The sequence below is a fragment of the Antennarius striatus genome, chromosome 8 (assembly GCF_040054535.1).
Source record: "Antennarius striatus isolate MH-2024 chromosome 8, ASM4005453v1, whole genome shotgun sequence".
Classification (NCBI taxonomy): Eukaryota; Metazoa; Chordata; class Actinopteri; order Lophiiformes; family Antennariidae; genus Antennarius; species Antennarius striatus.
The window spans coordinates 5403853-5430012 of NC_090783.1; the positions used below are offsets into that span (position 1 = coordinate 5403853).

General features: G+C 40.6%; 1 protein-coding gene across 5 annotated transcripts in view; it reads left to right on the top strand.

Annotated features, from left to right (window-relative positions):
- inpp4b (inositol polyphosphate-4-phosphatase type II B) overlaps nucleotides 1-26160 on the top strand; it is a 114226-nt gene that overhangs the window by 38911 nt on the left and 49155 nt on the right. For 4 of the 5 annotated variants that reach the window (XM_068321908.1, XM_068321910.1, XM_068321912.1 and 1 more), the window contains 3 exons: nucleotides 5542-5621; nucleotides 18652-18763; nucleotides 23818-23887. In XM_068321908.1, coding sequence (XP_068178009.1) covers nucleotides 5542-5621; nucleotides 18652-18763; nucleotides 23818-23887 — 262 coding nt within the window. Of the gene's footprint in view, nucleotides 1-2085; nucleotides 2442-5541; nucleotides 5622-18651; nucleotides 18764-23817; nucleotides 23888-26160 lie in introns of those variants that run through there. The other variant, XM_068321913.1, reaches the window with a different exon arrangement.

Below are 26160 nucleotides of genomic sequence, written 5' to 3' on the forward strand. Positions count from 1 at the left end.
GCCTCCAGGAAAGTAAAGTCTTACATTCAAGCCGAGAAAAATGTTCAGTGGTCTTTGGTGAAATATGATGGAGAAGGAAGGAAATGGGTTGAGCTCAAGTCTGGCTGCTGGCTTTTCTTATTTCCTTTCTGACATGTTAGAAGCAGAAGTGTGTGGTTGTATGAGAACCATGAAAAGAATAAGTAAAGGTAAGATGTGAGAAGAATATCAGGAATAGGAACCTAAAATTGAGAATGTAACAGCTCGTCTGAGAAAAAAAGTGGTTTTGTTCATGCTTGGCATGCTTCGGCTGCTGGTGGCATGTGTTCATTGATCTTTGGGTGCTTTAACACATCGACTCCCTGTAGATTCATTCAAGGCCTATTCATAATGTGTGTGTGTGTGCGTGTGTGTGCGTGTGTGTGCGTGTTTGTGTGTGTGTGTGTGTGTGTGTGTGTGTGTGTGTGTGTGTGTGTGTGTGTGTGTGTGTGTGTGTGTATACGCGTACAGTGGCAATTGTGCTCACCAAATCTGATGTGAGTGTTTAGAGACACTTTACAGCAGGAATTAAGAACGCTTTTCCCTTTGTGACCAGGAGCCGATCGTTTTCTCTGTGGTAGGTAGCGCGGCTGTATGTGCTAAACGCTAAGACCAATCCCCGCCTGTCTCTCTTTGCTTCACGGGAAGTCACATTTTCAATAGACTAAAATATGTCAAACATTTGGCACTTCACAGCAGAATATTAAAAATATAGAATGAAAATACCTGCTTTCAGTGCGCTTAATTCGTATTTGAACAAGCTTTGATGTAGGATTTTCCACGCGTGTTGTTATTCAACACACACATCTCCTCCTGTGAGATTAGACTCAAATTCTCCATTTGTGTGTAGGTTTTAAGAGTAGATGTGCTCACACAAAAAAAAGGCTGCAAATTACACTAATAATCTCTGAAAAAAAAAATGCAAATAGATTTGGAAAAAGGACAGACGCATATGAACGCCATTGAAAGCGGTTTGTCAGGAGATGGAGGAGAAGCGTCTCAGTTTGTCTGTGGCAAGTAAGAGTTGATGTGCTGTCTGACTCCCATTTGGTACCAAGGCCATCAATTCTTGCGGCAATTAAGGCAGCAAGAACATTTCCACCGTTTCCACCCACACTCCCCGAATCCACTCCCCACCACCCATACTAAGACAGACTGACGACTCATCACCGTGACCTCCAGCGCTCAGTCTGTTTGCACTGTACAGTTTGCATTCACTGACAAATATCTGGATGTGTGGGTGCGTCTATGGGCACTTTAAGCGTTTGTCTCTCATTGTGTGTTGATGCAGAGCATGGCCATCGTTCACTGTGAGCTACACCCTGTTTAATTTAAAGTTACAGCCCTGAGAGTTTACGCCTTTGAACTCGGTGTCAGCGGTGTCATTCTGCTGTTGGTTCTTTAGCATCTCGCTGGAAAGGAGTTCTTTTTCTTTCTCCTACTCTGTGGCAGCTTCAAGTGTATGCAGATAAATATCCATCCAATAAAGTTATTTAATTGCAGAAAGAGTACTTTAAGCTCTTTTATGATCAACAAGTGTTGGAGTAGGTTTCGTGTCACATCTTACACAATGGGGTTTGGTATTTTGTGTCAGTTCTAGAGAAGGTAACAAGTGTTTCCTTTCCTGTTGGTCCTCTGAGTCAACCAAGGTGTGACACACAACTCTGTCTTCCTCCTCTCTCTCTCTCTCTCTCTCTCTCTCTCTCTCTCTCTCTCTCTCTCTCTCCCTTTCTCTCTCTCTCTCTCTCTCTCTCTCTCTCTCTCTCTCTCTCTCTCCCTCTCTCTCTTCCACTGCATGCCTCTACCTTTTTCTACATTTGCTATCTTGTTTGTTGACCCATTAATTGTTTGCCTTCCTTCCTCTCCGTCTCTTCTGCTTCTGTGCCGTTTCACCTCCTACCCCCCTTCCCTCCATTGCTTGCATTGTCGGCTCTCTTCCTTCTTGTGCACTCCCCCTCCCACACACACACACACTCACACACACACACACATTCCACTTCCTCCCTACCTTCCCTCCCCTCGCTGGTCTCGCTCGCTGTCAAACCAGACACAGCAGTCAGAGCGCAGCGCCAGCAGCTGACTCCAGCCGGTTCTCTCAGCCACAGCACAGGCTGCGGTGTTTGTGTCTCTGTGTGTTGTTTTATTTGTTTGCATCTTCTAAACGTGTGTATCAGCCGCTCCTCCTGCTGCTCTGTGAAGCACAGAAATATCGTATGCATGGAGTTACTCTAACTGTGGACTGGAAAGAAGATATGTGGGAAGATCATCCTGGAGCTCATTTAGAGGAAGAAAGAAAACACAACCTCTCTTCTCATCTCTCTTTCCTTTCTTTCTGCTAGCCTCCCTTCACTTCTGTAGCTTCCCTCTCCCTGTCTGTTTTGGCATACTTGCTTGGTGCTGCGAGGATTGTTTGCTGTCTAACTGTAAGTGGACTTCCTTGTGTGCATTGTGTGTTGTAACTTATAGTATGTCTGACTGATCTCACCCTGTTGTGTCGGTTTTTAAGACACATTTGCGTGTAAGTATAAAAGGCATGTCATGACATCACTAATGACTTAATTAGGCCAATTCGTAAAGCTTTATTTCTAGTGGGGAGCAGCGTATCTATGCTGACACTACTGACAGCCATGGTATAAATCTGTTCGCAGTCATAAATGTTTGCCAGATGTGTATTATTATTCAGCAAGTGCCAAAACTGTCACTGCTGCCATTTATATAAAATGTCAATTGTTGGCATAGCTTGTGAATAAATGTCCTGTCCGCTACATTTCCTCTCAGTGTGTGTGTGTGTGTTTGAGAGAGACAGAGAGAGAGAGAAACAGTAGAGGAGAGGGAATGATTCAGCGAGAGGTGGTGTGTGTGTGTGTGTGTGTGTGTGTGTGTGTGTGTGTGTGTGTGTGTGTGTGTGTGTGTGTGTGTTTGTGTGTGTGTGTGTGTGTGTGTGTGTGTGTGTGTGTGTGTGTGTGTGTGTGCGTGTGTGTGTGTGTGTGTGTGTGTGTGTTTGTCTGCTTCGCCTGTCATTCATGGCAAGGAGGAAATCGATAGATCTACAGCTTGAGTTGGACACACCGTGGCCTTCAGGGTTCCCCAGGCAACCGCCTGGCTTTGCCTGTACATGTCAACTTTGTGGTCTCCTGACCAGAGTGTTTTAAGTATTTAAGAGGGTCTGAATCCGTGTTTGGTTAGGATTGCCTTTTTTGTTTTCAAGAATGTAGGAAACATCTTGACAGCAAAGTGACTTTTTTTCCCAAAGTTTCACTTGTAAGTACCCACTAGCATGACCACTGGGACCTCTCTGGGGAATGAGCGAGAACAGGCCAAAAGATGGATAGAAAAAAAGAGAGCCAGAGCATTTGAGAAGGGAACGGAGCGAGACCATCATAATCAATCCTCCATGATCCTGGAGGAGCATCATTTGTCTTCTTTTCTCACTCTACTCCTCCTCTTGCCCCCATCTTTCTCTCATTTTCTGTGGTGTGGCCACTTTGATTTTGCGTCTCCAGAGCTTCATTACTTTTAAAGCCTTCATCGTGAGGGGCCATAAAAAGATGCTAAGGAATGGATTTCCAACACCATTTACCAGACATTCTGTACCAGCTTGCGAGTAATGGCTACAAAGGGATATAATGTTCCTCAGCAGTGTAATGGGCTTCTGTGCTCTGGGTTACCAGGGCAAACTAGGATAGCAATGATTCGTCAGTATTGAGGAATAGGAACGTTGTCCATATTAAGTGGTTCCCAGTGGGGGGGCTCTGTTTCTGACATTACTGTGCTGTATACACTGAATATAGTGCTTTTGGTTGTATGTCTTTCTTGGTCAATTTGATCTGCTTCTGTGATTCAATGCGATTTAAGAGGGATTTTCAATAGACTATAGCCTGACCTTGTGTTTTGGTGTGTCTACCTGTGAGTGGACCAGGTCAAAGAACGCTTTTATTCAAGAGCGTTGGGTACAGGGTATCAGAAAGGGTAGCAAGAAAATGTTCAGGAGGAAATGATTGAAAGAAAAGGTCAGCAGACAGCATACTTTTAAAATAAAATAAAAACACTGATATAAAAGACTGCAGAGAAAAAGCAAAAAAGCGGTAGAGACAGAGCAGTGCAGTGGGGGAGGGAAGAACCATCATTAGTGATGAAAAGAAGTCAGATACTCAAACAAAAAGAGAAAAGAAAACAGCATGCTAGTCGAAGTCGTCATGATAAATCATGCTCAGTGCATTTAATGAAACGTGTATGCCACTTCCCGTGCCTGAGCATCAGCGGGTAGCCGCCGCTGGACACCTGGGAGGCAACCGAACCACTAACTTGGTTAAAAGCAACGGCAAGAACATTAACCTCATTTACATTTGTTTTACACTGAGGGGGTATACAAGCAGGAAGAGAGAATATGTTCTGAATTTGTTGTATCTAGGCTTATAGTAAAAGGAACAAATTAGCTGATCCACAGAAAATTAGCGAAATACTATAATGACAAATTTTAATCATATTTTTTTTACACACATGAAATGAAATTTACTTTATTGACCCCCGTAGGGGAAATTATCTTTCCACTCTACACACACTGGTTTTTAAAGACATGCAAGTGTGTGTGTGTGTGTGTGTGTGTGTGTGTGTGTGTGTGTGTGTGTGTGTGTGTGTATGTGTGTGTGTGTGTGTGTGTGTGTGTGTGTGTGTGCGTGTGTGTGTGTGTGTGTGTGTGTGTGTGTGTGTGTGTGTGCATGCAGGTGATGAGGAGGTAGAGCGGTGGGTGGCGACTTCTTCATCTCTGTCTGAGATGATGGATAAAACTATTGAATGTGTGTTGAAGCTTTCAAGTATTTTCTCACAAAGCCTTGAACTCATTTATATTAATTGCAAAAACAAATGCCATCCAGTTTTCATGTTCAGAGGCGAGATGCAGCCTTTGACATCTCTCTAAAGGAGCAGACTGGGCCAAGACACAAATCGTCTTTATTTTTTGACATGCCAGTGTTTGAAGTGCCACCACTGTGACAATCATAAAAGCATAAAAATAACAAACCATAATTAAGTTTGGTAGGTAAAAGGGTTGGAATGATGCTGTTGCAAAGCAGTGAATAAGCGAGAACTGTGAGCACTCTTTCCCCCAATTTTATACCTGTCGTTAATCACCTAGTGTTTTTTTTAATGATATAACTTGCAGGTGCAGGACTTTTCCATAAGTGTGGACTGTGTCTTGGCATGCCCATGGGGGAGGGAGGGAGCAGAGGGGAAAGACAGGAAGGGTATATTTTTCTATGGTTGTGAATCATATCTCTTTCTTATTGATGGCCTTGTCCACTACTTCACTCCATGACCCAGTTTTGGTGTGCTGATGCCCCCTGTTCCCATCACGTTAGCAGCGAACACATTGTCAGAGCAGTGAGAAAGGAGAGAAGGAAAGTAGATTGTGCATGGAACAAAGGCTGCGTCCAAATCTGACAAAAAAGTAGTAGTAGATTGGGGGGTTTTTTCTGCATGTTTTCATTTTCAACCATGAACGTTTTTTCTTGTCTGGTTCTACAGAGCTGCTTCCTGGGCAGTGCCACATTTTCAGTGGGCGATCTGCTGAGGGCCAAAGATGAACGGCTGACCTTGAATCTCAGGTAAGTGCATGTTTCTTTCATACTCCAAACATTGCTCTCCGTGTCCCTCCGGCCTAAGAAATATTCTGACCTTAGAGTCCAACGATTATGTCTATTCACACAAGAACTGACAGAGCAGCTTAAAGATCAAACTGAGAAGAGATGTGAAAAATATACTTTCCACAGATGCTGCAAAAGCATCGGGAACATTGTAGTAGCCGTTCGAGTTCTTCGCTTCAGAGATGTTCAGTTTTCTGATCGTTGTTTTCTGGTAAATTCAGGTGGGATTCCAGGTCTCCACTGATATTAGAAGTAAAAATAGTACCAGTTTTTTCCTTTTAAAAGTCAGACAAAAACTTTCAGAGGACAATTTAACATTTCATATTACGTGTGGAGTCAAAGACTAACCATCACAGAGATGAATCAAGCATTTTTTAAAAATGTTTGATATGCATGTGAGCCTTCTCCATAGCTTATGTAAGAGCATGAATGTGCCCTCTGCAATTATCCATTAAAGCCGGTATAATAGAAGAAATCTTTAATATGATAAAGATATAATCTGTCCTTTTGCCTCAGAGGAAGCTGTTCATTTACCTTGCTGAGGGTCGAGCAGATAAACCGTACTTCACAACCTCATGATCACTTTTCACCAATTAAAAAAGCCTCTTTTTTTTATCATCTTCTTTTTCAGTTTCAATTGTCATTGTTTTAGTCATGTAATCCACTAGCATTAGTTTACTTTAAGGAAAAGTGCGAGCAGGTGAGGACAGAGTGGAGTTGATCACATTAGATGTTGGATCTCTGTTGTTGTTAGAGAAAAAATGTTAAATTATTTGACTTGTCTGATGAAGCCTTCATTACACTGGAGACAAAAAAAAGCCTAGCATTTTGTTACTGAAGCAGTCTCACAGGAGCACATTGGTCATTGTCTGATATATACAGTAACTGAACTGACTGAGTGATTGATTGATTTTCAGGTGTGTTCAGACCTGGAAACACTTTTCAGGAATTTTCCTGAACCACAGAATGCAGTCACAGTCTGTTGTCATTCTGTGAAGTCACACTTCTGCGCTATCACTAACTGTTCAATCTGTCGTTACTCTTCCTCCTCCTCCTCCTCATTGGTCATCGGCAAATAAGGCATTTGAAAGCGTTTCTCAATAGTATTACTTATCAGCTTTGCATGGCCACATATTTCATCGAGCGGTGTGTTGAGAAAACATTACGTAAGGTTTCTATCTTGGCACGATTGACTGCGACCACTTTGTTTTATAGGATAGTTATCTACAAAATCATCACACTTGGCTGAAAAACTGCATTACATCCAGAGAAGGGTTGAAAGGTGACGGCTAGATTGGTCACCGTAGTGAACAGGGACATACAGTAGTTCCACAGACCGTAGATTGTTGAAATTAGTATGTCAGTATGCTGACATACTCATTTCAACAATCTACAATCTAAAATGTAGCAGCAATAGAACGTTGAGTAGAAAAGATGGAGCTGGCCGAGTTGCATCACCAACTAGATGCTGCCTACTGCCCACTACAGCAGAAAGGGAGGTTGGGGTTTGTGAAATCTCCTTTTTTTTGTTGTTGTTTTCCAGTTCAAAATTCAGCACATAGTGCAACCTGATGAAAGTTTGTCTCCTTGTCTGTCTTTCTGAGGCAATGTTTGATCACGCTTGTTTCTGGGAGAGCCCAACTCCCAGGAATTGTGAGCAAAAAATAACTGCAAGCATGTACAATGCTGTGGCTTATTATGCAAGTTTTGCTTGTGATCCAGCAGTCAGGAAGTGCTTTCCTCCACCTGTAAGCTCTCAACACAAATGTCACCCTGTCCAGCATCTGTAATCATATAGTTTGTTTTTCTTTTTCCTCTGTTTTCTTCTTTTTTTTCCTTTTCACTCACAGTTGGGTCTGAAAATATACTTTTTGTTTTGCCTTCCATTTCCTATAGGTGGGCCAGGTCACTGGATATAATTGTGTTTTGTACAGTGGACTTTATGAGCTACCCCCCCACCCCCACCCCCACACACACACCCACACACAAACACACGCACACACACACTCACACATTGATCTCAGTCTTGTTCTCTTTCCCCTGTATTGTTGCATTTCTGACTTGTGTCGTTATTTGGTAGTTTTTTATTGTTATTCCCGAGGACGATGTGATGCTTTCGCCTGATTCTTGATGCCACAAGGCTTTAATAACAGAAAAACACAATTTTCTAAAATGTCAACACTGTGCTTCGATAGTTGCAGGTTTTCTGTGGTAAAGCTTTCTTCAGCGCAATAGATACATCCACAAAATATGTACTATCAGGTTAGGGATTCACCTCATGGGGTTAGGACTTCTAAAAAAGGAAAAAGGAGATAAAGATAAAGGAACAGTCACAGAATAATTAGCACGGTAGAAAAATCAGGAACAAAACACGTCTGCCAGATAGATCATATTTATTTTTCAGACTTTGCTCTAATCTAACATTTCCTCTTCGGCATGTACATTATTTAACTTTAAAATTTGGGTTAACTGAGCACTTCTATCAGGCAAATAAACTCTTGCAAGACGGAATTACTTTGTCTAATCTGTTATCTGTAAAATAATCACAACTGGAAAATTGCATTACTTTGAAATGCAGTCGTCTGTTGCTGTTTCACTACATTTTAATGTCACGTTAACAGCGTCATTAAAGCATGTAGTCTGCTGTATAAAAATGGCAAAACACAAAGCTTTAATAGCTGGTGTAGTATTTCACTGCACAGTCACTCATGCATGTGTAACATCTTCAGACACACAGGGGAAATCGGCTTGATTCAATATGCTGTTTGCTTGTTGGTTCATCCAGTGAGAAAACATTTCAAAGATGAGCAGCTTTTCTTGAGCATGTATGATTCATTCTTGGTTGTTTGACCTGCGGATGAGCCCATGATTCACAGTTCAAATTAGTTCTGCTGGCCAAGCAGCCTGGAAGCTGCGGAGCCAACGTGGACAGACGTGCAAGTACTGGCACATTCCTCCAGTTGAGGAATAGATGCTTCGTTTTAATACCAGGCTTTAATCCCCACTCTGTTAGATGTTGCAGAAAGTCAGTTAATTTAACTTGACTTTGCTCAGTAGAGGGAAAAAGGGACTACTTTGTGTCCACGAGGCAAAGATTGATTCCCATCACTGAGTCTCCAAGCCAATATGACTTTGACCAACTTTCTCTTCATAAGCTCGAGATTTACGTTGGTGCTGAGCATATGTAGACAGGAAATTGGTATTTGACCAGAGCTTTTTCTTTGGCCCTTCAGTAAAGTTCACTGGCTACAGGGCTATCCACCTCAAAGCTCATCTCTTATTCCCATGAATTCTCGATGCATTTCAGCTCCTCTCTCAAGTATTACACTCACTTTCATCTGTGGCTGCTTAGGATGTTTGTCACGGATTGTTTTTGTTTGCCGTGAGGCGTGACGGGTTTGATTTGGGTCACTTTTTTTTTTTTGAAGGTTCTTGACAGTGTCTTGTTAAATAAAAGGGAGTTGTGGAGTCCTTGTGCAAGCCTGTCTGTATTGTGGGCACCAGAAGCCAGAGCGATGATGAGCATTCTTCATCCTTGTGCAGCTCTTGCTAGACCTCAAGGTCTTACTTACCATCGAGGTGTTCAGACTCACCAGCATACGAACACGAGCGGCTCCCTCGGCTCTCTGAAGCTCACTCGTGACGACAAGCCGGAGAACGGCACTGGATCCGTTTTGCATTGAGTGTTGGCTTCTCAAATTGGAATTCATTCAAATAAAATTGAAAGCTGGAAACTGAAGCCAACTAATTTATTGTGAGTGAAAAAAATGCATTGCTTATATTATCATTTGAAGTCAGGGTTTAAAAGAGAGATATAGAAAACTTTCCTTAATATTTGTTGGAAACATCCAAATAGAACGGTGGAACATAATTTGTTGTGCTATTAATTACTCTCCTCTTTGTTCTGTTTGACCTGGACTAATGTCATCCTCTCTGCTAATTGCTCTATTTTGTTCAACAGCTAGTTGCTGGCCTCGATTGATGAATTACAGCCGCTCTGATCACTGTAAGCATGATGTGTAAGAATAAAATGATGCCACTATGAGACAGTAAACAGTGACTCCCATCCTGCCTTGGCCTCTGAACGTGCAGCGAGCTTGTCGTAAATTTCTCTCTGGTTGTGTGTTATGTGCACTCAGGCTCCTTTCCTCATGACCATTACTCACACAGAATGCAGGCACCACTGCACCTTCCAAACGCACCCGTATCTTGGTTGAGCACTGCACCACATGCAGAATGCGGTAACTAACTCACTAATTGCTGCTGGTTGCAAACATAGACTCCTGCTGTACAATCTGTAGGTCACTGCAGCGTTTGATAGTAAAGTCTTTAACTTGTTTGTGACTAGAATGCATTACCTTTGGTTGTTCTGAATTTTGCAGTGTGACTCAATCCTCCTCTCCACAAGCTCTATACACATTTTTTTTAATAACTTGAAAGGGATTGTACCTGTTTTTCCCTCCGGAATAGAGCTTGGGTTTTTCTCTGCAGGCATGCACATTCTAAATCTGGCGTGGTTTAAATGGGAACCCTAGGACAAACAACACAAGCAATATGCTACAGGAGCTGGAAGGATGTCAGCAATGCAGAGGTCTCTCAATAATGCATGTTATGTATACACATGGGAGAAAAAGATGATTATCTCCCAAAAAGGGTGATGCGGCATCTTAAACCCACCACAGAATATACCGTGTCAGTACGAAGACAATGGGTAATGTAGTCGTATGCATTAACACAATGTATACCCATGTGTATAAAGGATATACATTACAAGCTAAGTATGTCTTGCCAAACCAGAGATGCGCTCTCTTAGTTTTCATTCTGCTATTTTAGCCTCGCTGAAAGCCCTTCTTCTGTTGCCCTCTCAGTCTCTCAGCCTGTATTTCCTTTTCCCCCTTCTTGTTATCTCAAAAACTTTATACATGCAGTAGGAGAGGCACTGTATGACCCAGTTCTACAGCATCGTTTCAGATTTGATTTTGATATGAATTTGTCTGCTTGTGTTAGTGTGCTTGCACGTCTGCATGCCCATGTGAGATTTACCATAGCGAGGCTACATTATCTCAGACCAGTGCCTCTACTCTCTGGCTTCATGGCTTATTCATCCATTCCCATTGGATAGATCCTCTCATCGCTGACCCGCCAGTATCAGTTTAGCCTGGCGTCATGATAACCCCATTTCACCGCTGCAGAGCCCTCTCTAGCGCCTTGCCCAGATTCTCATACTTATCCATAGGCAGCCATCTCTGCTTTAAACCCCATCCCCTGTGACTGATTTTATCAGAGCCATCCTGAGAACCTACAAATGAACCATTTGATCCGGTTAGCGAAGAAAAGTTGTGTGTGTGGGTTTGTGTGTGTTAATACTGTTGTCGCACTGAAATTGCTATGCAGTCTTTGAGGAGATAAAAGGCTGGTTCCAACATGGTAACCCATTTGGTATTGAGATTTGCGTTTTGGTATGTGTAACATAAATTCATATTCCCTTATTGTCAAAAACAAAATTTTATGTACTGTATTCTAAATCATGAAGCTTCATCTTCTAAACATTATGTGCAATGATACAGTATTTCAGTGCCTATATTATAAAATGTAAAGCAGTCTTGCATTACTTTACAGAGTATTTATATTTACTTCCTTGTGAGTGACACACACTCATATGGTGCCATTTCTCAGCCCAATAATTAGTTCCTCAATTTATATCAGAGAAATATTTATTTTGGAAAAAAAATGAATGAGATGAGGAGGATAGTAATTAAATGAAAAAATATTTTTATTCAAGAATCAGTGTGCAGCATTGAAGCAGAATATACTGTATGTACTGAACAATGGGAAACTGAAGGACACTTAAAGCTGCAGCATTGGAGCTTTTGTCTTGTGGGAAAGGTTTTATCTGTAGGCTGCACATTGAGGGCATTGTGAGTGTGTGTGTGGTTGTGCATGTGGGTATGGGTGTGCTTTTCAAGGAGCAGTTTGTATGATAAGTCTTGAATTGAAACATTTAAAAGATGAAGTAACATTATTATTTGTCTTATTTCTATTTTGCTCAAGAAAGAGAATTCAGTCATGTCTAATTTAGTCAAAAACGTGTTTTTTGTTAGCATTACAGGAAATTTAAATATATGTTCTGTTCTGTGACCTTCCTGCCTCTCCACAATCCATCATGGACTATTTAGAACATAATCAATCATCAATCAATGATCATCAATGAACAAAGTTGCCACTTGGATGTATAGAAGTGAATTAGCTGAGCTATCAGCTGCTGTCAGCATGATGCCTGACCTGCCTGAACTAACTCTATGTTCCATATTAATTTGAAGTCAAGGTTCTCTCAGTTTCTGGACTGCTCTGGATTAACTTACTGTCTCACTGTAAATAAACAAAAAATTAGAAAAAAGAAAACTCAGCAAAACCAGTTAGTCTTCCCACAATCACATCTAGTTTGGTGGCTCTCTATTTGCAGAGTAGCTAAACTTTCCCTGCCCTCACAAACGATGCCCAGTGCATCAGCACCCCTGTGCTGAGCTCTTTTAAGCCAATTAAGAGGCACCTACGCCCCCAAAAAATATAAGAAAAAGTTTTTCGGTTAAAATCTTTTCATTTATTTGCTTTTTTAATGGAAGTGGAATGATTTGCATTCACATCTCATTGCATAAAAGAAAGCAAACAAGGATAGCACACATACACACAACACATGTGCACATAAAGGATTTCTTTACATGCAGTATATAGGGTAATGCCCACACAATCACTTATACCGTGCTGTCTGCATATGAAAGGAGCAGAAAATAAAGAACATGGCCTTCTTTTCTCTCCTTCAACACTAAAAATGTCTCATTTTCTCACAGGTCTTCTGCATAATGTGAGGGATCCCCCAGGCCTTAGGACTCATGGGTAGAATGTGAAAATCACTAACTCAGCCAGTGCTGGATTGTGGCATCAATATGAAACTCTGGCAAATAAGATGGAAGGAGGTGGCAAAGATGTTCCACTGGCATGCTGCTGTAATTACCTGCCAATGGTGATTCCAATTCCAATAAAAAAAGCATCTGGACTAGTCTAATCATGGGATAGGGTTGTTAATCTAACATCCATATTAAATAATGGTATAGCACTTCATTGCAAGGTCTATTTATCTGAATGAGTCTTTCATTCAGTTCTTTGTGTAGCTCCAAAGATGCAACACAACACACATAGGTCAAAGAGACGAGAAAATGAGTCGTTTTAGGAGCCAAAGACGAGCGATCGAGATTTAATAAATCTGGCCTGACATGGTGCTGAGGCAAGCCGGGGGCACAGATCGCAAAATGATGAGAAGATGATAATAAGTTAAAATGGAGGGCAGAAGAGGTGAAGAGAGTAGGTGTGTAAAATTATTTCACAGCTTCTTGTAAAAAAGAAAAGAAAAAGGAGTATTGTGTCATCCTGTTCAGCTGCGTTATGACTGACGAAGGAGAGCAGCGACTTAATCTCATAGTTTGGTTCCGTCAGGTGCTCCGGTTCTCTGCTACAGATAACACTGGAACAATTTTATTACTTCTTTCCATGTAACAGGAACATAACAAATGATTACAAACATAACAAAAGACATAACAAAAGATTTTGCTGCAAGACTAAAATAAGCATTGATCTCATAAAATGTTGACCCCCTTTTATTGGGTTAAACTATGAGAATATATGCAGACAAGAAAGAAAAAAAAAGATTACGGGCAGTCACTTGTGCCCAGTATTCCCAGTCTCCATGCCTGTCTAAGCTAAGCAGAGGAATACAGTAGATGTCCCACACTACAGATAATAAGCAGCTACTTTTGAATTCCAGTATGACATGGCTCCTCTAACCATTGGCATACTTTCTGGATAGTTTTTCCACCTCAATTTCTCTGTGAAAACAGCTTACCCCAGCCTATTTCTGACATTGGCTAAGCAGTTACATAAAGGTAAATGTGGTGTGACGACACTTCTCGTCATGCAAGAATATAGCTCTGTGTGTGACTAAACTGGAACAAATATGATGTGTTTAAATCCACAAATCTTTAACAAGTACGAATGTTGTCCCCGACATAGCCCCATTCTGCTTATTACAGAGGTATTGCAGCAGAAAAACAGACTTCTTCATTAAAATGCATAAATTAGCATGTTTTAAAGATTGTTCCTACTGGTGTGTTTTTAATAAATAAGCTTTTTTTTTAACTGAAAATTTTACCATCAAGTATATGAGTCACCCCCCCCAAAAAAACATTAATGTCAGAACAAATTGTAACAGAACTTTAAGACTCACACTTCACTTTTGATTCCCAGTGAATATATCATCTTTCTCATCAAGTGGAAACCAGGGTAGCTTTTTCTTTGGGAATTTAATTCAAGTGACTGCTCAGTTTAGTGTCCCTTAGTGGTTTTGGGTAGCTTTATGAACACTGCTTTATCGATCGAGTCAATTTCCAGGTTACACAATGTTCAGTTCCTGCTTAGTTGTAAGGCAATGTCATTTATCCCCAATGACAATCAGAACTCTCAGCATCACTTGTGAGATCTCTCGCTCTGTTGGCCCCCTAAAGCAGATCTCTTGAGGACATGGTCTTTCTCTGTATTATTTTGTACAGCTGAAGCAAAAGCCTTTGTGAGAGAACCAGCCAATTGTGCAGATGCGTAATTTCTGTGGCTGTCAGGTGCCTGAGGGCCTCAGAAGTGATGCTGCCTTGTAGTTTGTTTTTGTTTTTTTTTGTTTTTTATGAACTTTCCAAACCACCAGCTCTATCTGGTCAGCTCTTACAGTTCAGTTCAGTAAAACCACTTTTCTTCCGTGCGAGTTTATCAAAAGTTTTCTCTTATTGTTGACAAGGCAACCAAGAAAGTATATTAACTCGGTGACTTTTGAACCTTGCTATCTGTTTTTGTCTATTAACTTGTCTTCAAATTTATAAGATCTGTATTTCATCATGATTATTAAGTGCAGAATTTACCCCCTTCAGTAATTCTACTCTATGCATTTACATTTTATGAATGCATCTTCCTACCAGAACACATCTGTGTACATCTATGTGTGTTTAGAAAGGTTAGAGTTAGCCCTGGGTCGTCAGTGCAGTGGTGCTTGTTCACCTTACATCACCTGGTAACATATGCTGCATATTGGACTTGGTCAGTACTCGAGAAAAGGGATGAAAGGAGATAAAAACAATCAATACTCCAATCAGTTCTCTGGAAAATTGAATTTCCATTCATATCAGATGCAGCTCGGAGTGCAGATCATAAGAGGTTTACTCCAGGATGATCCCTCTCTATCTTCCTCATTTAATTAATTTTTTTCCTATTGACATGTTGAAGTAATGCTGAAACCATTTATTTCTGATTTTTCTGTACCAATATCTTGCTCTATTTCATATTTTTCATTGTGTTATCTGCTCCAAAATCAGTGTAACTCTTTAATATGTATTTAAAAGAGTTGCCCATTAACAGGATGGAATAAACAAAGAATCAGATCTCAGACGGCTGAGAGAGATTTTAATTTGTTTGACTTTAGGAAAGCCATGTGACATAAAGATGTTGTCCTTATGTTAAAATTCTTATTTTTAATTAGAGGAGAAAGTGCTCAGTTTACTGAAACCAAATAAAGCAGGACGGTATGGTTGTTTGGATTGACTTTTTTTGTCTTGAGGTTCTAATATTCACCATCTGTTGAGGCTCCAGCCAGAGAAAGCATAATTTTACTTGAGCCTTGCCGCTGTGAGTATGTCTGTCATGACTCATCCACATAATAAGAGCTGCTGGGCCACAAACTGTAACTGTTTTAAAGACGAACACTAACATTTTGCATTGTTTCTTTGTTTTCAACAGACAGGCTAACACATTTTAATGAAGAAAATTAATCTTTCTTATCTGTATTTTCATTCCAACAATTAAACATGACACAGCAATGTCTGAAGACTGCTGATTCATTCGACCTGTAGTCACACAGTGAACTTTTATACTGGTGTCACTGGTGTCTGTTTTATTTAGTTGCACCTGCACATGATTTATGAGTTGGCTCTTCTGCCAGTTCCCATACACCATGGTCATTTTTTACCATGTTATGTAAAGGCTTGTAAGCAGGAATAAAAGTATTATATTATTCACTTAGTTGACGTTGCTCTATTCCTGCAGTATCCTCACTTTCTTAAAACTAAAAAAATGCTTATGTGTGAACATTGGGGCTGATTCAATAAAAGAAAGTCTAGTTTCACGTTTAACCAAAAAATGTTGATAAAATGCTGTAAATCATGGCATTTTATCCTTTCTCTCTCAAATACCAAATTGATCTGAAATATAGTAAAAGATGCTTTCATGTGTGAAAACAACTTGAGGTGTGATAAAGGAAGTTTTTCAAGTGTCGCACTAAATTTAGGTAAGGAACATCAGGGTCAGATAAACTCATGGAGACACTTTAGAATTTTAATTTTGCCGTTCGGCCTACAGGATGTGATTTATATAAAATAAAACATAGCTCTGACAGCCAGAGCTGAATTTATATTGTTTAAATATACTGCAGTAGGACAGAAGTGGAGATGGACTAAAGTGTCTAAGCTTTGTGTTTCTCTGCAATTCCCCTTTTTCCCTTTTTTATATTGTGAACACCACTGCAGACTACATTCTATGCTAGCAAATGGAATTACAGCTGGTTCATATAAATGGATGCAATATTGGTTATGTCTCCGGTCATAGGCCATCTCTCCTGCCCACGTCCAAGAGCTGTCTCCCTCTTCTTCTTCTTCCCGAGCAGAACAGTTAACTCCTTTCATCACGTTTTCAGACTTGGAAACAGGTGGAACAAGCACTGCAGTATTTTTTCTTGCAAAAAAATAATAATAATTCAAATTAGGGTTGTGATGTCTCTTTCTCAGTGTCTCATTTCCATTCATGCCAAGGAGCAGTACGTGTTGTAGCCTCACGTATGCACACAGAGGCACATGTGCAACTCTTAACCTTCATAAATTCTTTCTCGACTGTGCGCTGCCAAAATAATTTACAAGCAACATATGAATCATGTGGTTTCTCAGGGAACTTGCTGCAAACCCTGTTGGTCTTTGTTAAAAATATACTATTAGAATAAAACTTGCTAAATTTCTGGCACTGTGTGCAACCAGTTATATGTTCGGTGGTACTTGTAATCAGAAAAGAAAGAAAATAATTGTCTCCTTGTGTCCTGCAGTATCTTGGTACGGATAAGTTATTTACAAATAAATAGAGTTTATGCGCTTATTGTTGAAAGTGAGGCTTTTCACTGACAGCTAAATACTTTATGAATCATTCCATATTTAGACATTAGAAGCTCCTTATTTTTGTCACGTTATTAAAGCAAACAGATTAAGTGTTGTCAGAAAAGACCAATGAGATTAAAGATTTTTTTTTTAAAGATTGGCTTGCAGGCAAATAATTGTCTCCAGTTTCAATGCCTGTCCTAACAGACTGTCAAGGAAAGGTGACGGAGGTGATTTGGGAGGGAGATGGATTTGGTTTACATCCATCCTTTTCATCCCTACCTTAGCATTAAGCAGAGGTCTGTTATAACATACTGTGGAGACAAAAATAAATAGGTAAATTTTCTTATAGTAAAGCAGCTGTTGGATCTCTTGTCCTTACAGACACTAATGCATACAGATGGTATCTGAACAGGTGATAGGTTTGTGATACATATGACTGCACATTGGAAAAAAATATCAGAAAATACATCCCTCAGAGGCATAAACCAATTATCTTAAAGCATTTCTTTAAAAGTCTCCACTGTCTGTTTAAACAGAATTTAATTAGTGGATTGAGGCAGGGCAATCTAAATAGTAGAGGACCGTAACCTCCAAGGCTTGTCAAGGGAGGACTATCGCTGAATGTGATGCATGTTAATCTTCACTTCCTCGATTAAGTGTGAGCCACCGTCGGTACATAATGTTTGTTCAAAGTCAGGGTGACTTTCTTTTGCCGTGCTCCAGCCCTGTGTTGCATAGAGAGATGATGAGAAATGAAGGATAACAGAAAAATGAGCGGAGGAGTAAACACTGAGACAGGTGTCTGGCAGGGGACAGTGATTAGATTTATAAACCAGCCCGTGTTATTTTCTTTGCTGCAAGACATTAAGTTCTAACTGATGCTCCCAGTGTCCCACTGCAGGGACACTTCTCCCTCCGTCTCCCTCCTTGGTAGCCCGATTCCACTCTCCAGTGCTCCCATCACATTTCTCCCTACATCTCCCCGACATCCCTTCTCTCCGTTTTCCCTTTGGTTCAATTAGATTTACTCCCTCGTGTCCGACCAAGATGGATTGGCCTTGAAAGCATCCTTACTGCTTCCATCAACATCCTTGTCTTTTCTCCATTTCACTCAGGGGTGTGTCAACCTTCCTGTCTGTCTCCCGGGTCCATTGGCTGGCGTACAACGACCAATATTTTCTCCAACTGGAGTGAAACTGAGCACATTAGGGATGGGACTGTTAGGCTGATCATCTTGCTCTTGCGATGCCCAGGGACTATTTTTCTTCATTTGAGCATCTGTCTTGTTGCCAATATTATGGATTTTCTATCAGCTCCTTAATCATGGCACCATGATTGGGAAAGTGATTGGTCGGACTTCTTGATATGAAAACTCTAGCACCAATATTGTGTCTGTCAGAGCATATGGCCTGGGTTATTAGACAGCCATTTGAAAAGATACATGCAATGTGCCTTCCTCCAACATCCCACTGGAGCAGGTTAGGGTTTATTCTGCATGCACAGTCTATCCATCAGAAAAATAAATCACTGCAGTCCAGTTTTATATGTTCTTACTCCACTTTTTTTAGCCTTATAATTTCTCATCCTGTCCAAACCTGGAAATAGGAATATTATATTTGGAACTTTTTGGGGAGGAAGGCAAAACACAGATATTAATATGTTGTTCTTCCATTAAGTATTAGTCAGAGTAAATAACTTTTATTCTGCAGGTTAAATGATGAGGAACACACTGTAACTCTGTCCCTTTCTCTTCGTAGGTCGTCCGATGGTGTGTGTGCAGCAGGAACAGTGGTGGTGAGCCGTCTGAAGATGGGGGAGATGGAGGCGGTCGACATCGAACACATCACCACCGACATAACATCGCATAAGGTAAAAGAGCAGGATGAAGGGACGGAGCAGGAGTCTCCATGCTCCAAATGCCTATAGCACTAAAGCCAGGATTAGACTGGCAGTCCTCCAATGGGATTAAATTAACTTCAGTAAACCCTAATGGGGATTTAGAGGATGTGTGTGGGATGTCTGTGTCCACCAGTACATATGAGGTGTTTGTTATGTATAAAAAATATTGGCATTCTGAAATGGACACACTTGACTCTGTGTGAGTGGCATTGTAAAGCCAGTCAGGCAGCCCTCCTTCAACGGGCCAAGTGGGATATGTCTTGAGTGTTTTCACCTAACGCCACCCCCAACCCCACCCCATCCAACGTTCCTTACTCTAATCTCACACAATACATGCTGCTTAACTCGAGTCTGAAGTGACTCACATAAATGGGGGAGAGAAAGGGAGGAGGAAAGACCAAGACCAGCAAACCGAAGATTGTGGCAACCAAATGGGCTGCGGCCCCGTCCGAAGTGCTGTTGTATGTACTCACATTTCACTTCTTTACATTCCTATTGGCGCTAGGTTTGTTGAACTTCAGTCAAGTGAATGTGTGCTTTACAGGCAGAGTCGGGTATTAAAAAGCGACGAGAGCTTTAATGATGTTCCTAATGTGTAATTTTCCATCACCACAGCACAGCCCTGTACGTCAGTATGGAGACTTGTGGTCCTTGCCTGCCTTTGATTAGCTGTGTGAGTATGTGTGTGTGTTTGTGTGTGTGTATGTGTGTGAGAATCTCTGTTTAATATAATTGACCAAGGGCTTGTACAATGGCTGACTGACTTCTACTTGTGCCCACCCCTGTTGTTGGTGCAGAGAGGTTCCCGGCTTGACTCCAGAGTGTCACTGACAATCTGTCCATGTCGTCTTGATGAATGTGTTGCTCTGTGTGTGTGTGTGTGTGTGTGTGTGTGTGTGTGTGTGTGTGTGTGTGTGTGTGTGTGTGTGTGTGTGTGTGTGTGTGTGTGTGTGTGTGTGTGTGTGTGTGTGTGTGTGTGTGTGTGTGTGTGTGTGTGTGGGGACGAGTGTTGTCACTGCAATTTCTGTTGTACAAGATGAGGGGAAGAAAGCAGGAATAGATATGACAAATGTTGGGGAGGGCTCACTTGAGACTCCAGAGGAGATGAAGAAATCAACTTTATAAATCCCTTTATTAATGTGTGTGTGTGTGTGTGTGCGTGCGTGCGTGCGTGTGTGTGTGAGTGTACAGTATATATATATAGCAATGTGGTTCTGGGTTCGAGTCCCACTGTGTGTGGAGTTTGCATGTTCTCCCCATGTCTGCGTGGGTTCTTTCCATGTTCTCCGGCTTCCTCCCACCTTTAAAAACGTGTGTTTCAGTCAGGTTAATTGACCAGTCTCAAATTGACCGTAGGAATGAGTGTGTGTGCGTGTTTGTCTGTCTCTGTGTGGTTCCTCAGTGCACTGGCGTCGCGCCAGAGTTTCCCCTGCCTCACGCCCTGAGTCAGCTGGGATAGGCTCCAGCTCCCCGTGACCTGCTACAGCGGATGAAGGGGTGAAATATGAATGAATGTATGAATATACTGTATATACTATATATATACAGTGTGCCCTCGTTCCACGATAGAACGACAAATTTTTACCTGATTATTTACAGTAAATTAAACGTTTATGAACCTTCCCCCTACTGATATTAAACCACCTTCTATCTGTATTATCTTTTCCCACACTCTTATCGACTGTTTAAAATCCGCGATGAGGTGAAGTTGTGACCGTTGATGCACGAATGTGCAAGGCCGTACTTTATATATATACTGTATATGTAAATGTATATACTTTATTCATCCCCATAGGGAAATTATTAGCACACTCTGGATCACAGTTAGTTTTAGTCTCATATATATAGTGTGTGCAGGCCCGTAACACACACACACACACACACACACACACACACACACACACACACACACACACACAAGGGGCGTGTAGGCATGCAGTGTGGGAGGGTGAGGGTGGGGGGTTGGGGTGTCATGTCTATGTTATATTGCCTGAATATGATGTGTGTGTGTGGTGTTTGTGTCAGGTACTTGTTTGATTGCTCCTTGTCATGGATAAATGCCGCTCATGAATATCTCACCAGTCTTGAAAATAGAGTCCGCCGAAACAAGAGGTTCCTGCAACCGTTGATCAGGTCTTGAAGTGTTTCAGTCATCGTAAATCCATCGAGGACAAACCGGTCACTGCTGATCAATAGGGATTCCTTTCATAGAATAGTGATTTCTCATTGTTAATAGTTTTTTTTTAATCAAAAAACTTACCTCTATTACAGTGATTTCTAGATGTCCGTCATTCTGTTCAAATGATACGAATTGTTCAAGTTGGAGCATGAAAAGACGGTTGTTGGTCGGGTGATGGATTGTTCCTAGCAGTCATTAGTTCTTTTCAAGGGACAGGTTTGGCTGTCTAGCTGTGTTAAATGGCTCCTCAGGCACAGCAGCTCTGACACGGAGTAAGCTAAAAAAGATTGTTCGTTTACAGTATTGCTTTCAGCGGTTCCAGATTTTAGGTATAAAGGCGCATTGAGGTTCTTGATGTATAGTTTTATATTATTTTGACAGTTATAAATTACACCACTGTGATGTTCATTGTTTTTATTTCCTTTCAAAGTACAAGAATAAAATTGTAAGGAGTGGATTAAACAGTGTATTTTTGTCTTGCCTGACATAAGTTGCATGCATGTCTGGTTATTTTACATTTACTCAGCTGACTCTGTAATCCAACGCAAATTTATATGAAGTGCTCCCAACCAAGTGGATCACACCTTTATCTAATGTTGAAAGGTTTGCTTTAGCTAACAACCTTGTCATCTACACCAGCAACTCAACAATATCCTCGCCCATTATCAGTAATCAGAGAACAAACCTCCATCAAAGCAGCTCTGTTTCCTCATTAAATCATGCTGCAGCAAAAAGCAATCAAATGTCTGCCTGGCCCTCATAATCTACCTTTGGATCATGAGATTCAGATTATTACTCGATCCGGATCAGACTCTCATGTGTGGTAGAACTGTAGGCATTATCCATGAAGTCACAAGCAAACATCTTGTACTTACCCCTATCCTGGAATGGTAAAGAATCCTTCAAAACATTTCCAACCAGATGATAATCCAGGCAACACCCTACCACTCATGAATATGTTATTAAAATCAATTCATCAATCAAAAATCAATTCAATTGTTTTTTTGTTTTTTTTGACTGGTATGCAAACAAACCAGAAACATTCCCTCCTTGGTGGAGGTGACTTCATTCATGACATATGGGCTGTGCAGTATTTCTACAGTATTTATAAGCTAATTCTACCTAAAACCATTCTCCCTGTAGCATTAAAAGTGTAAAGATGTTTTCAAGAGAAACAAGAACATAAGCTAGGCAAACATGGAAGAATAGCCGACTGAGCTAAACATGTTCTCATCTAGCGTTTTTCAGTTTAATACAGGAGCAGAGCTCTGACATTATTACTGTCTCAGTTTCTGTGTGGGACAAACACCATTAACCTCAGTCTCATATCATAATAGTGAGATCATAGTGAGTGTCTTACTATAAGATTTTACTTCAGTAACTTATGCAATTTGAACAGAAACTTAAAAAGACTCCTCCTGAGAAGGATCTAGAATAGAGTTGGGGCAAACTTTTTGATTAGTGGGCCACACAGAGTTCTAGAATTTTATGAGACGGACCAGTTGAGGAGCAGATGGTTGGAGTTTTTACTTGTACTGATGCAAATGACATGTAAATACTGTTATATAAAACATTTAACAGCCTTTAACAGGTAGCAAAGCATACATATGCAAGACGTAATGTAAAAATGATTTTACAAATACTTTTATTTCATAAAATTAATTATATAGTTTAAACAAGTTGGCGGGCTGGATTACAAAGCTTAATGGGCCGTACATGGCCCACGGGCCGCAGCTTACCCATGCTTGAACCAGAGGCTGCTTGTGTCCCATTTATTTTTGAATTGTAGAATTGATTATTAAAGAAAAAAATAAGTACTAAATTTGTCACCATTATGATTGTCAAATGCAATGTGTGAACCATGCGTAAGAGTCAAAGGAGGCGCAGTATGGGGGATTTCAAACAATCAATACTGGTTCATTAGTTCATGTGTAAAGCATTAAAAAGCAATTTGCTTTGGGGGATTGTCATTTTGAGGGATGGTTTGACTTGAACAAAATATGAAAGCGAGTTTTCTTTTGTATCCTTCTTGCTTCATTAATATAGGAAAATAACCAGATGGAAAATGATGGTGTGTTGCCTACAAGGTGTTCTCACAGAACAGGGAAGTGTTCTCATATTTTCATGATCTCATATGTCATTCTTTACAAGTAAACTTCACTGTCCATGTCTGCACAGTACGTTAAATTACTGCATGATGAGCAAGCAGTAATATTTTAAAGACTAAAGTCACTGTGCAGGATAACAAAAGAAAAAAATACTGATCAGCCCAGGCAGTAAAGTCACAGCGTGTGAAGGCTGAAACACCTGCTGTGACATCACTGATTGAAAGCACTGTAGCAGCAGCAGCTGTTTTATTTACAGGTTCCATATGGGGGCTAGGCCATCAAAACAGCATTTATAGTGTATACAGTTTCTGTTGTTTCTACAGCAAGAAATAAGAAAAAAACCCCATAGTTATAAAGCAATACAAACACAAATCATAGAGTTGTAACCCAGCACTCGGATTAGCAGCATGAGTTCATAAAGACTTGATGGATTCGCTGCTGACAATAAACTTCAGTGTCAGCTTCCTTCCCTCTCACTGACAAAATGAAATGTTTCACATCTCGGACTTTTCTATTCTTGATTAAGGTTGTGGTATTCTAAAATAAACCTCATTAATACTAATAATAATAATATATATGTATGTATGTATGTATGTATGTATGTATGTATGTATGTATATATATATATATATATATATATATATATATATATATATATATATATATACAGTATATTAGGTAGAATTATATATGTATATATTTTAAATTTTCTCTCCAACTTTCTTCTTCCTCTCCAGTGTCCTGTGGTTTGTGAGTCTGCATCTCATGCCTGCATCAACAGAGAAAGTACTGCGTTAGCAGGTCCAGGTATGTTTCAGACCCTGAACACTTCTAGTAACCATTCATACTGAAAAACAATTCTTATCCCTCTTCCATGTTTTTTTTTACCTTGAACTGCTCTTCAGCATCTCCACAAACAAGAAGATGTTCCTAGAGTATGCTGTTGGATTGAAGATTTTCAGACTTAAATAAGTGCTGGTGTTATATGCAGTTGCAAAGAACGGTGGAAGGAATCTTAAGATCATGCAAACCCTTTTGTTGCTTCATGGAATAACTGCAAACATGCAAAGGATGCAATGCTTTTTTTTGTGGGACTAATTTAGTGATAACAGAAAAAATGTAGCTGTTTCACTGATATGAAGTCATTTGGACGGAAAAGAGACAGGATTTTAGAGGCAAAAAGCCTCCTGCTGTGTTGAAACTTGACATTGTTCAGAGGAGACTTTGGGGAAGTATTTTCCTTTTTTCATCCCGAGCATCCGTTTGTTCGACAGATCCATTTTCTCTTTATCCCAGATTCCCGACACCTCTCAGAGCTCCCAGCAGCCTCACGCCTGTTGTCATGGTGTCATTGTCACTTACTGTTTATACTATGATTAGCTAGCGAATCCAAGCCAAGTTTGCAGGTGCACATCTGCAGCCCGTCAAAACAACACCCTCCCTGCAGACCTCGCCAGATTGAGTAATGCAATTTAGTCTTCCAATTTTATTGCCTTTCAAAGTGAGCATGCAGAGAACAGGGAGGCAGAGGAGGCCGTGCACAGCACGTCTCAGAAAGTCATTTCCTTAAGAGGTGTCAGGAAGAGAAACTCAGCTCTTGATTGGTGGTCAGATAAGTATGGTGCCATGGGTGAGTTCAGGGGTTAATCCGCCTGCCTGACGGCAGTGGAAGTCGGCATCTGTCGCTCTTTGGATGAAGGTGCTGCCCTCAGCCCCCTTTTCCCCATGTGACTATTGCTCCGCATTTATTTTTTGTCATCTACAGTGGGCCCTCATTCCTTAATGCGTTCCAGGAACCACACGCGATTGACGAATTCCGCGATAAACTATTCATGTTATTATTTACGGTAATTTAAATGTTTATGAACCCTCCCCATACTGATGTTAAACCACCTTCTATCTGTGTTACCTTTTCCCACACTCTTATCAACTGTTTAAAGCACTTTTGTGTCTCACGTAATTCCGAGACTCACGGAACGGAGCGCACTTCTGGCTGCCGTCAGCCAATAGAATGCGCGTGACTGCCTAACAAAAATCCACGATGAGGTGAAGTCGCGAGCATTGATGCACAATGCTAATCTTCATGACAACACTGACCTCAATCATTATCAATTTCAAACAAATTCAACAAAGAAAACAGCTTCTCCATGTTTTTCATGGCTTTCAGCTGTTGTTGGCTTTTTTGTGCAGAGGAAGTGTCTTAAGATATGCAAGAATTTTGCCACACTGCTTCTCAGAATCATCCTTCTGAATCAGATGGTGCTTCATTTCTCAGCAGTTACTGTATATAGATATTGGTTCATCCACTTTCAACATGCCAAAAACATATTTTTCATACTTGTAGAAAAATGCTAGCATGATTGTCGTCATATCTCAGTACTTTCTGATTTCATTACTCCTGTGAGGCTAAGGCCATTAGTTCTTGAACTCATTCCTGAACAGCGATGTCCTGCTGATGTTCACGTCATCCAGCGATGTGTCTTTATACTGGACTTCTATGGTTTGGATTTAATATGATATTGTCTATTTGGCTTCACAGATATTTATTAGTGAAACCTTTTCATTTAATATTTTTCTTTTTTTGTGGGATTTAGTAGAAAAATTTTACTGTTCATTTTGACTTTCCATAAGCAGAATAGAGATCAGAGGTTCCCACACCTCAAGACACTGCATCCTAACCTGAGATGCCCTTTTCCTGTTAACTGTATGAAATCCCACAGCGGTGTGCCTTCTTGAACCAGTCTGTATTGAATGGCTTCACTAAAATTCTAAAGTTGAGAAATGACGCAGCATCACCAGGATTTATGATGTCAGCACTTGGACAAATGACTTTGAAAAAGGGCAATCTGAAGACGGATCAATATCAATATGAAGTTTTTGTCAGTGGGAGAGTTCCCTATTGGAGCAGACGTGTGTCTCCCATGTTTGAATTCAAGCAAAACTATTAAACTACGGTACCATGCATGTCTGACTGCCTCGAGCAAAATTGTCAAAGTTTCACCCCGGGTTCTTCAGCTGCGACATATTGAGCGTTTCCCTTTATGACTACGGCACTGGAAATGAAAAGAGGTAGTAAACAC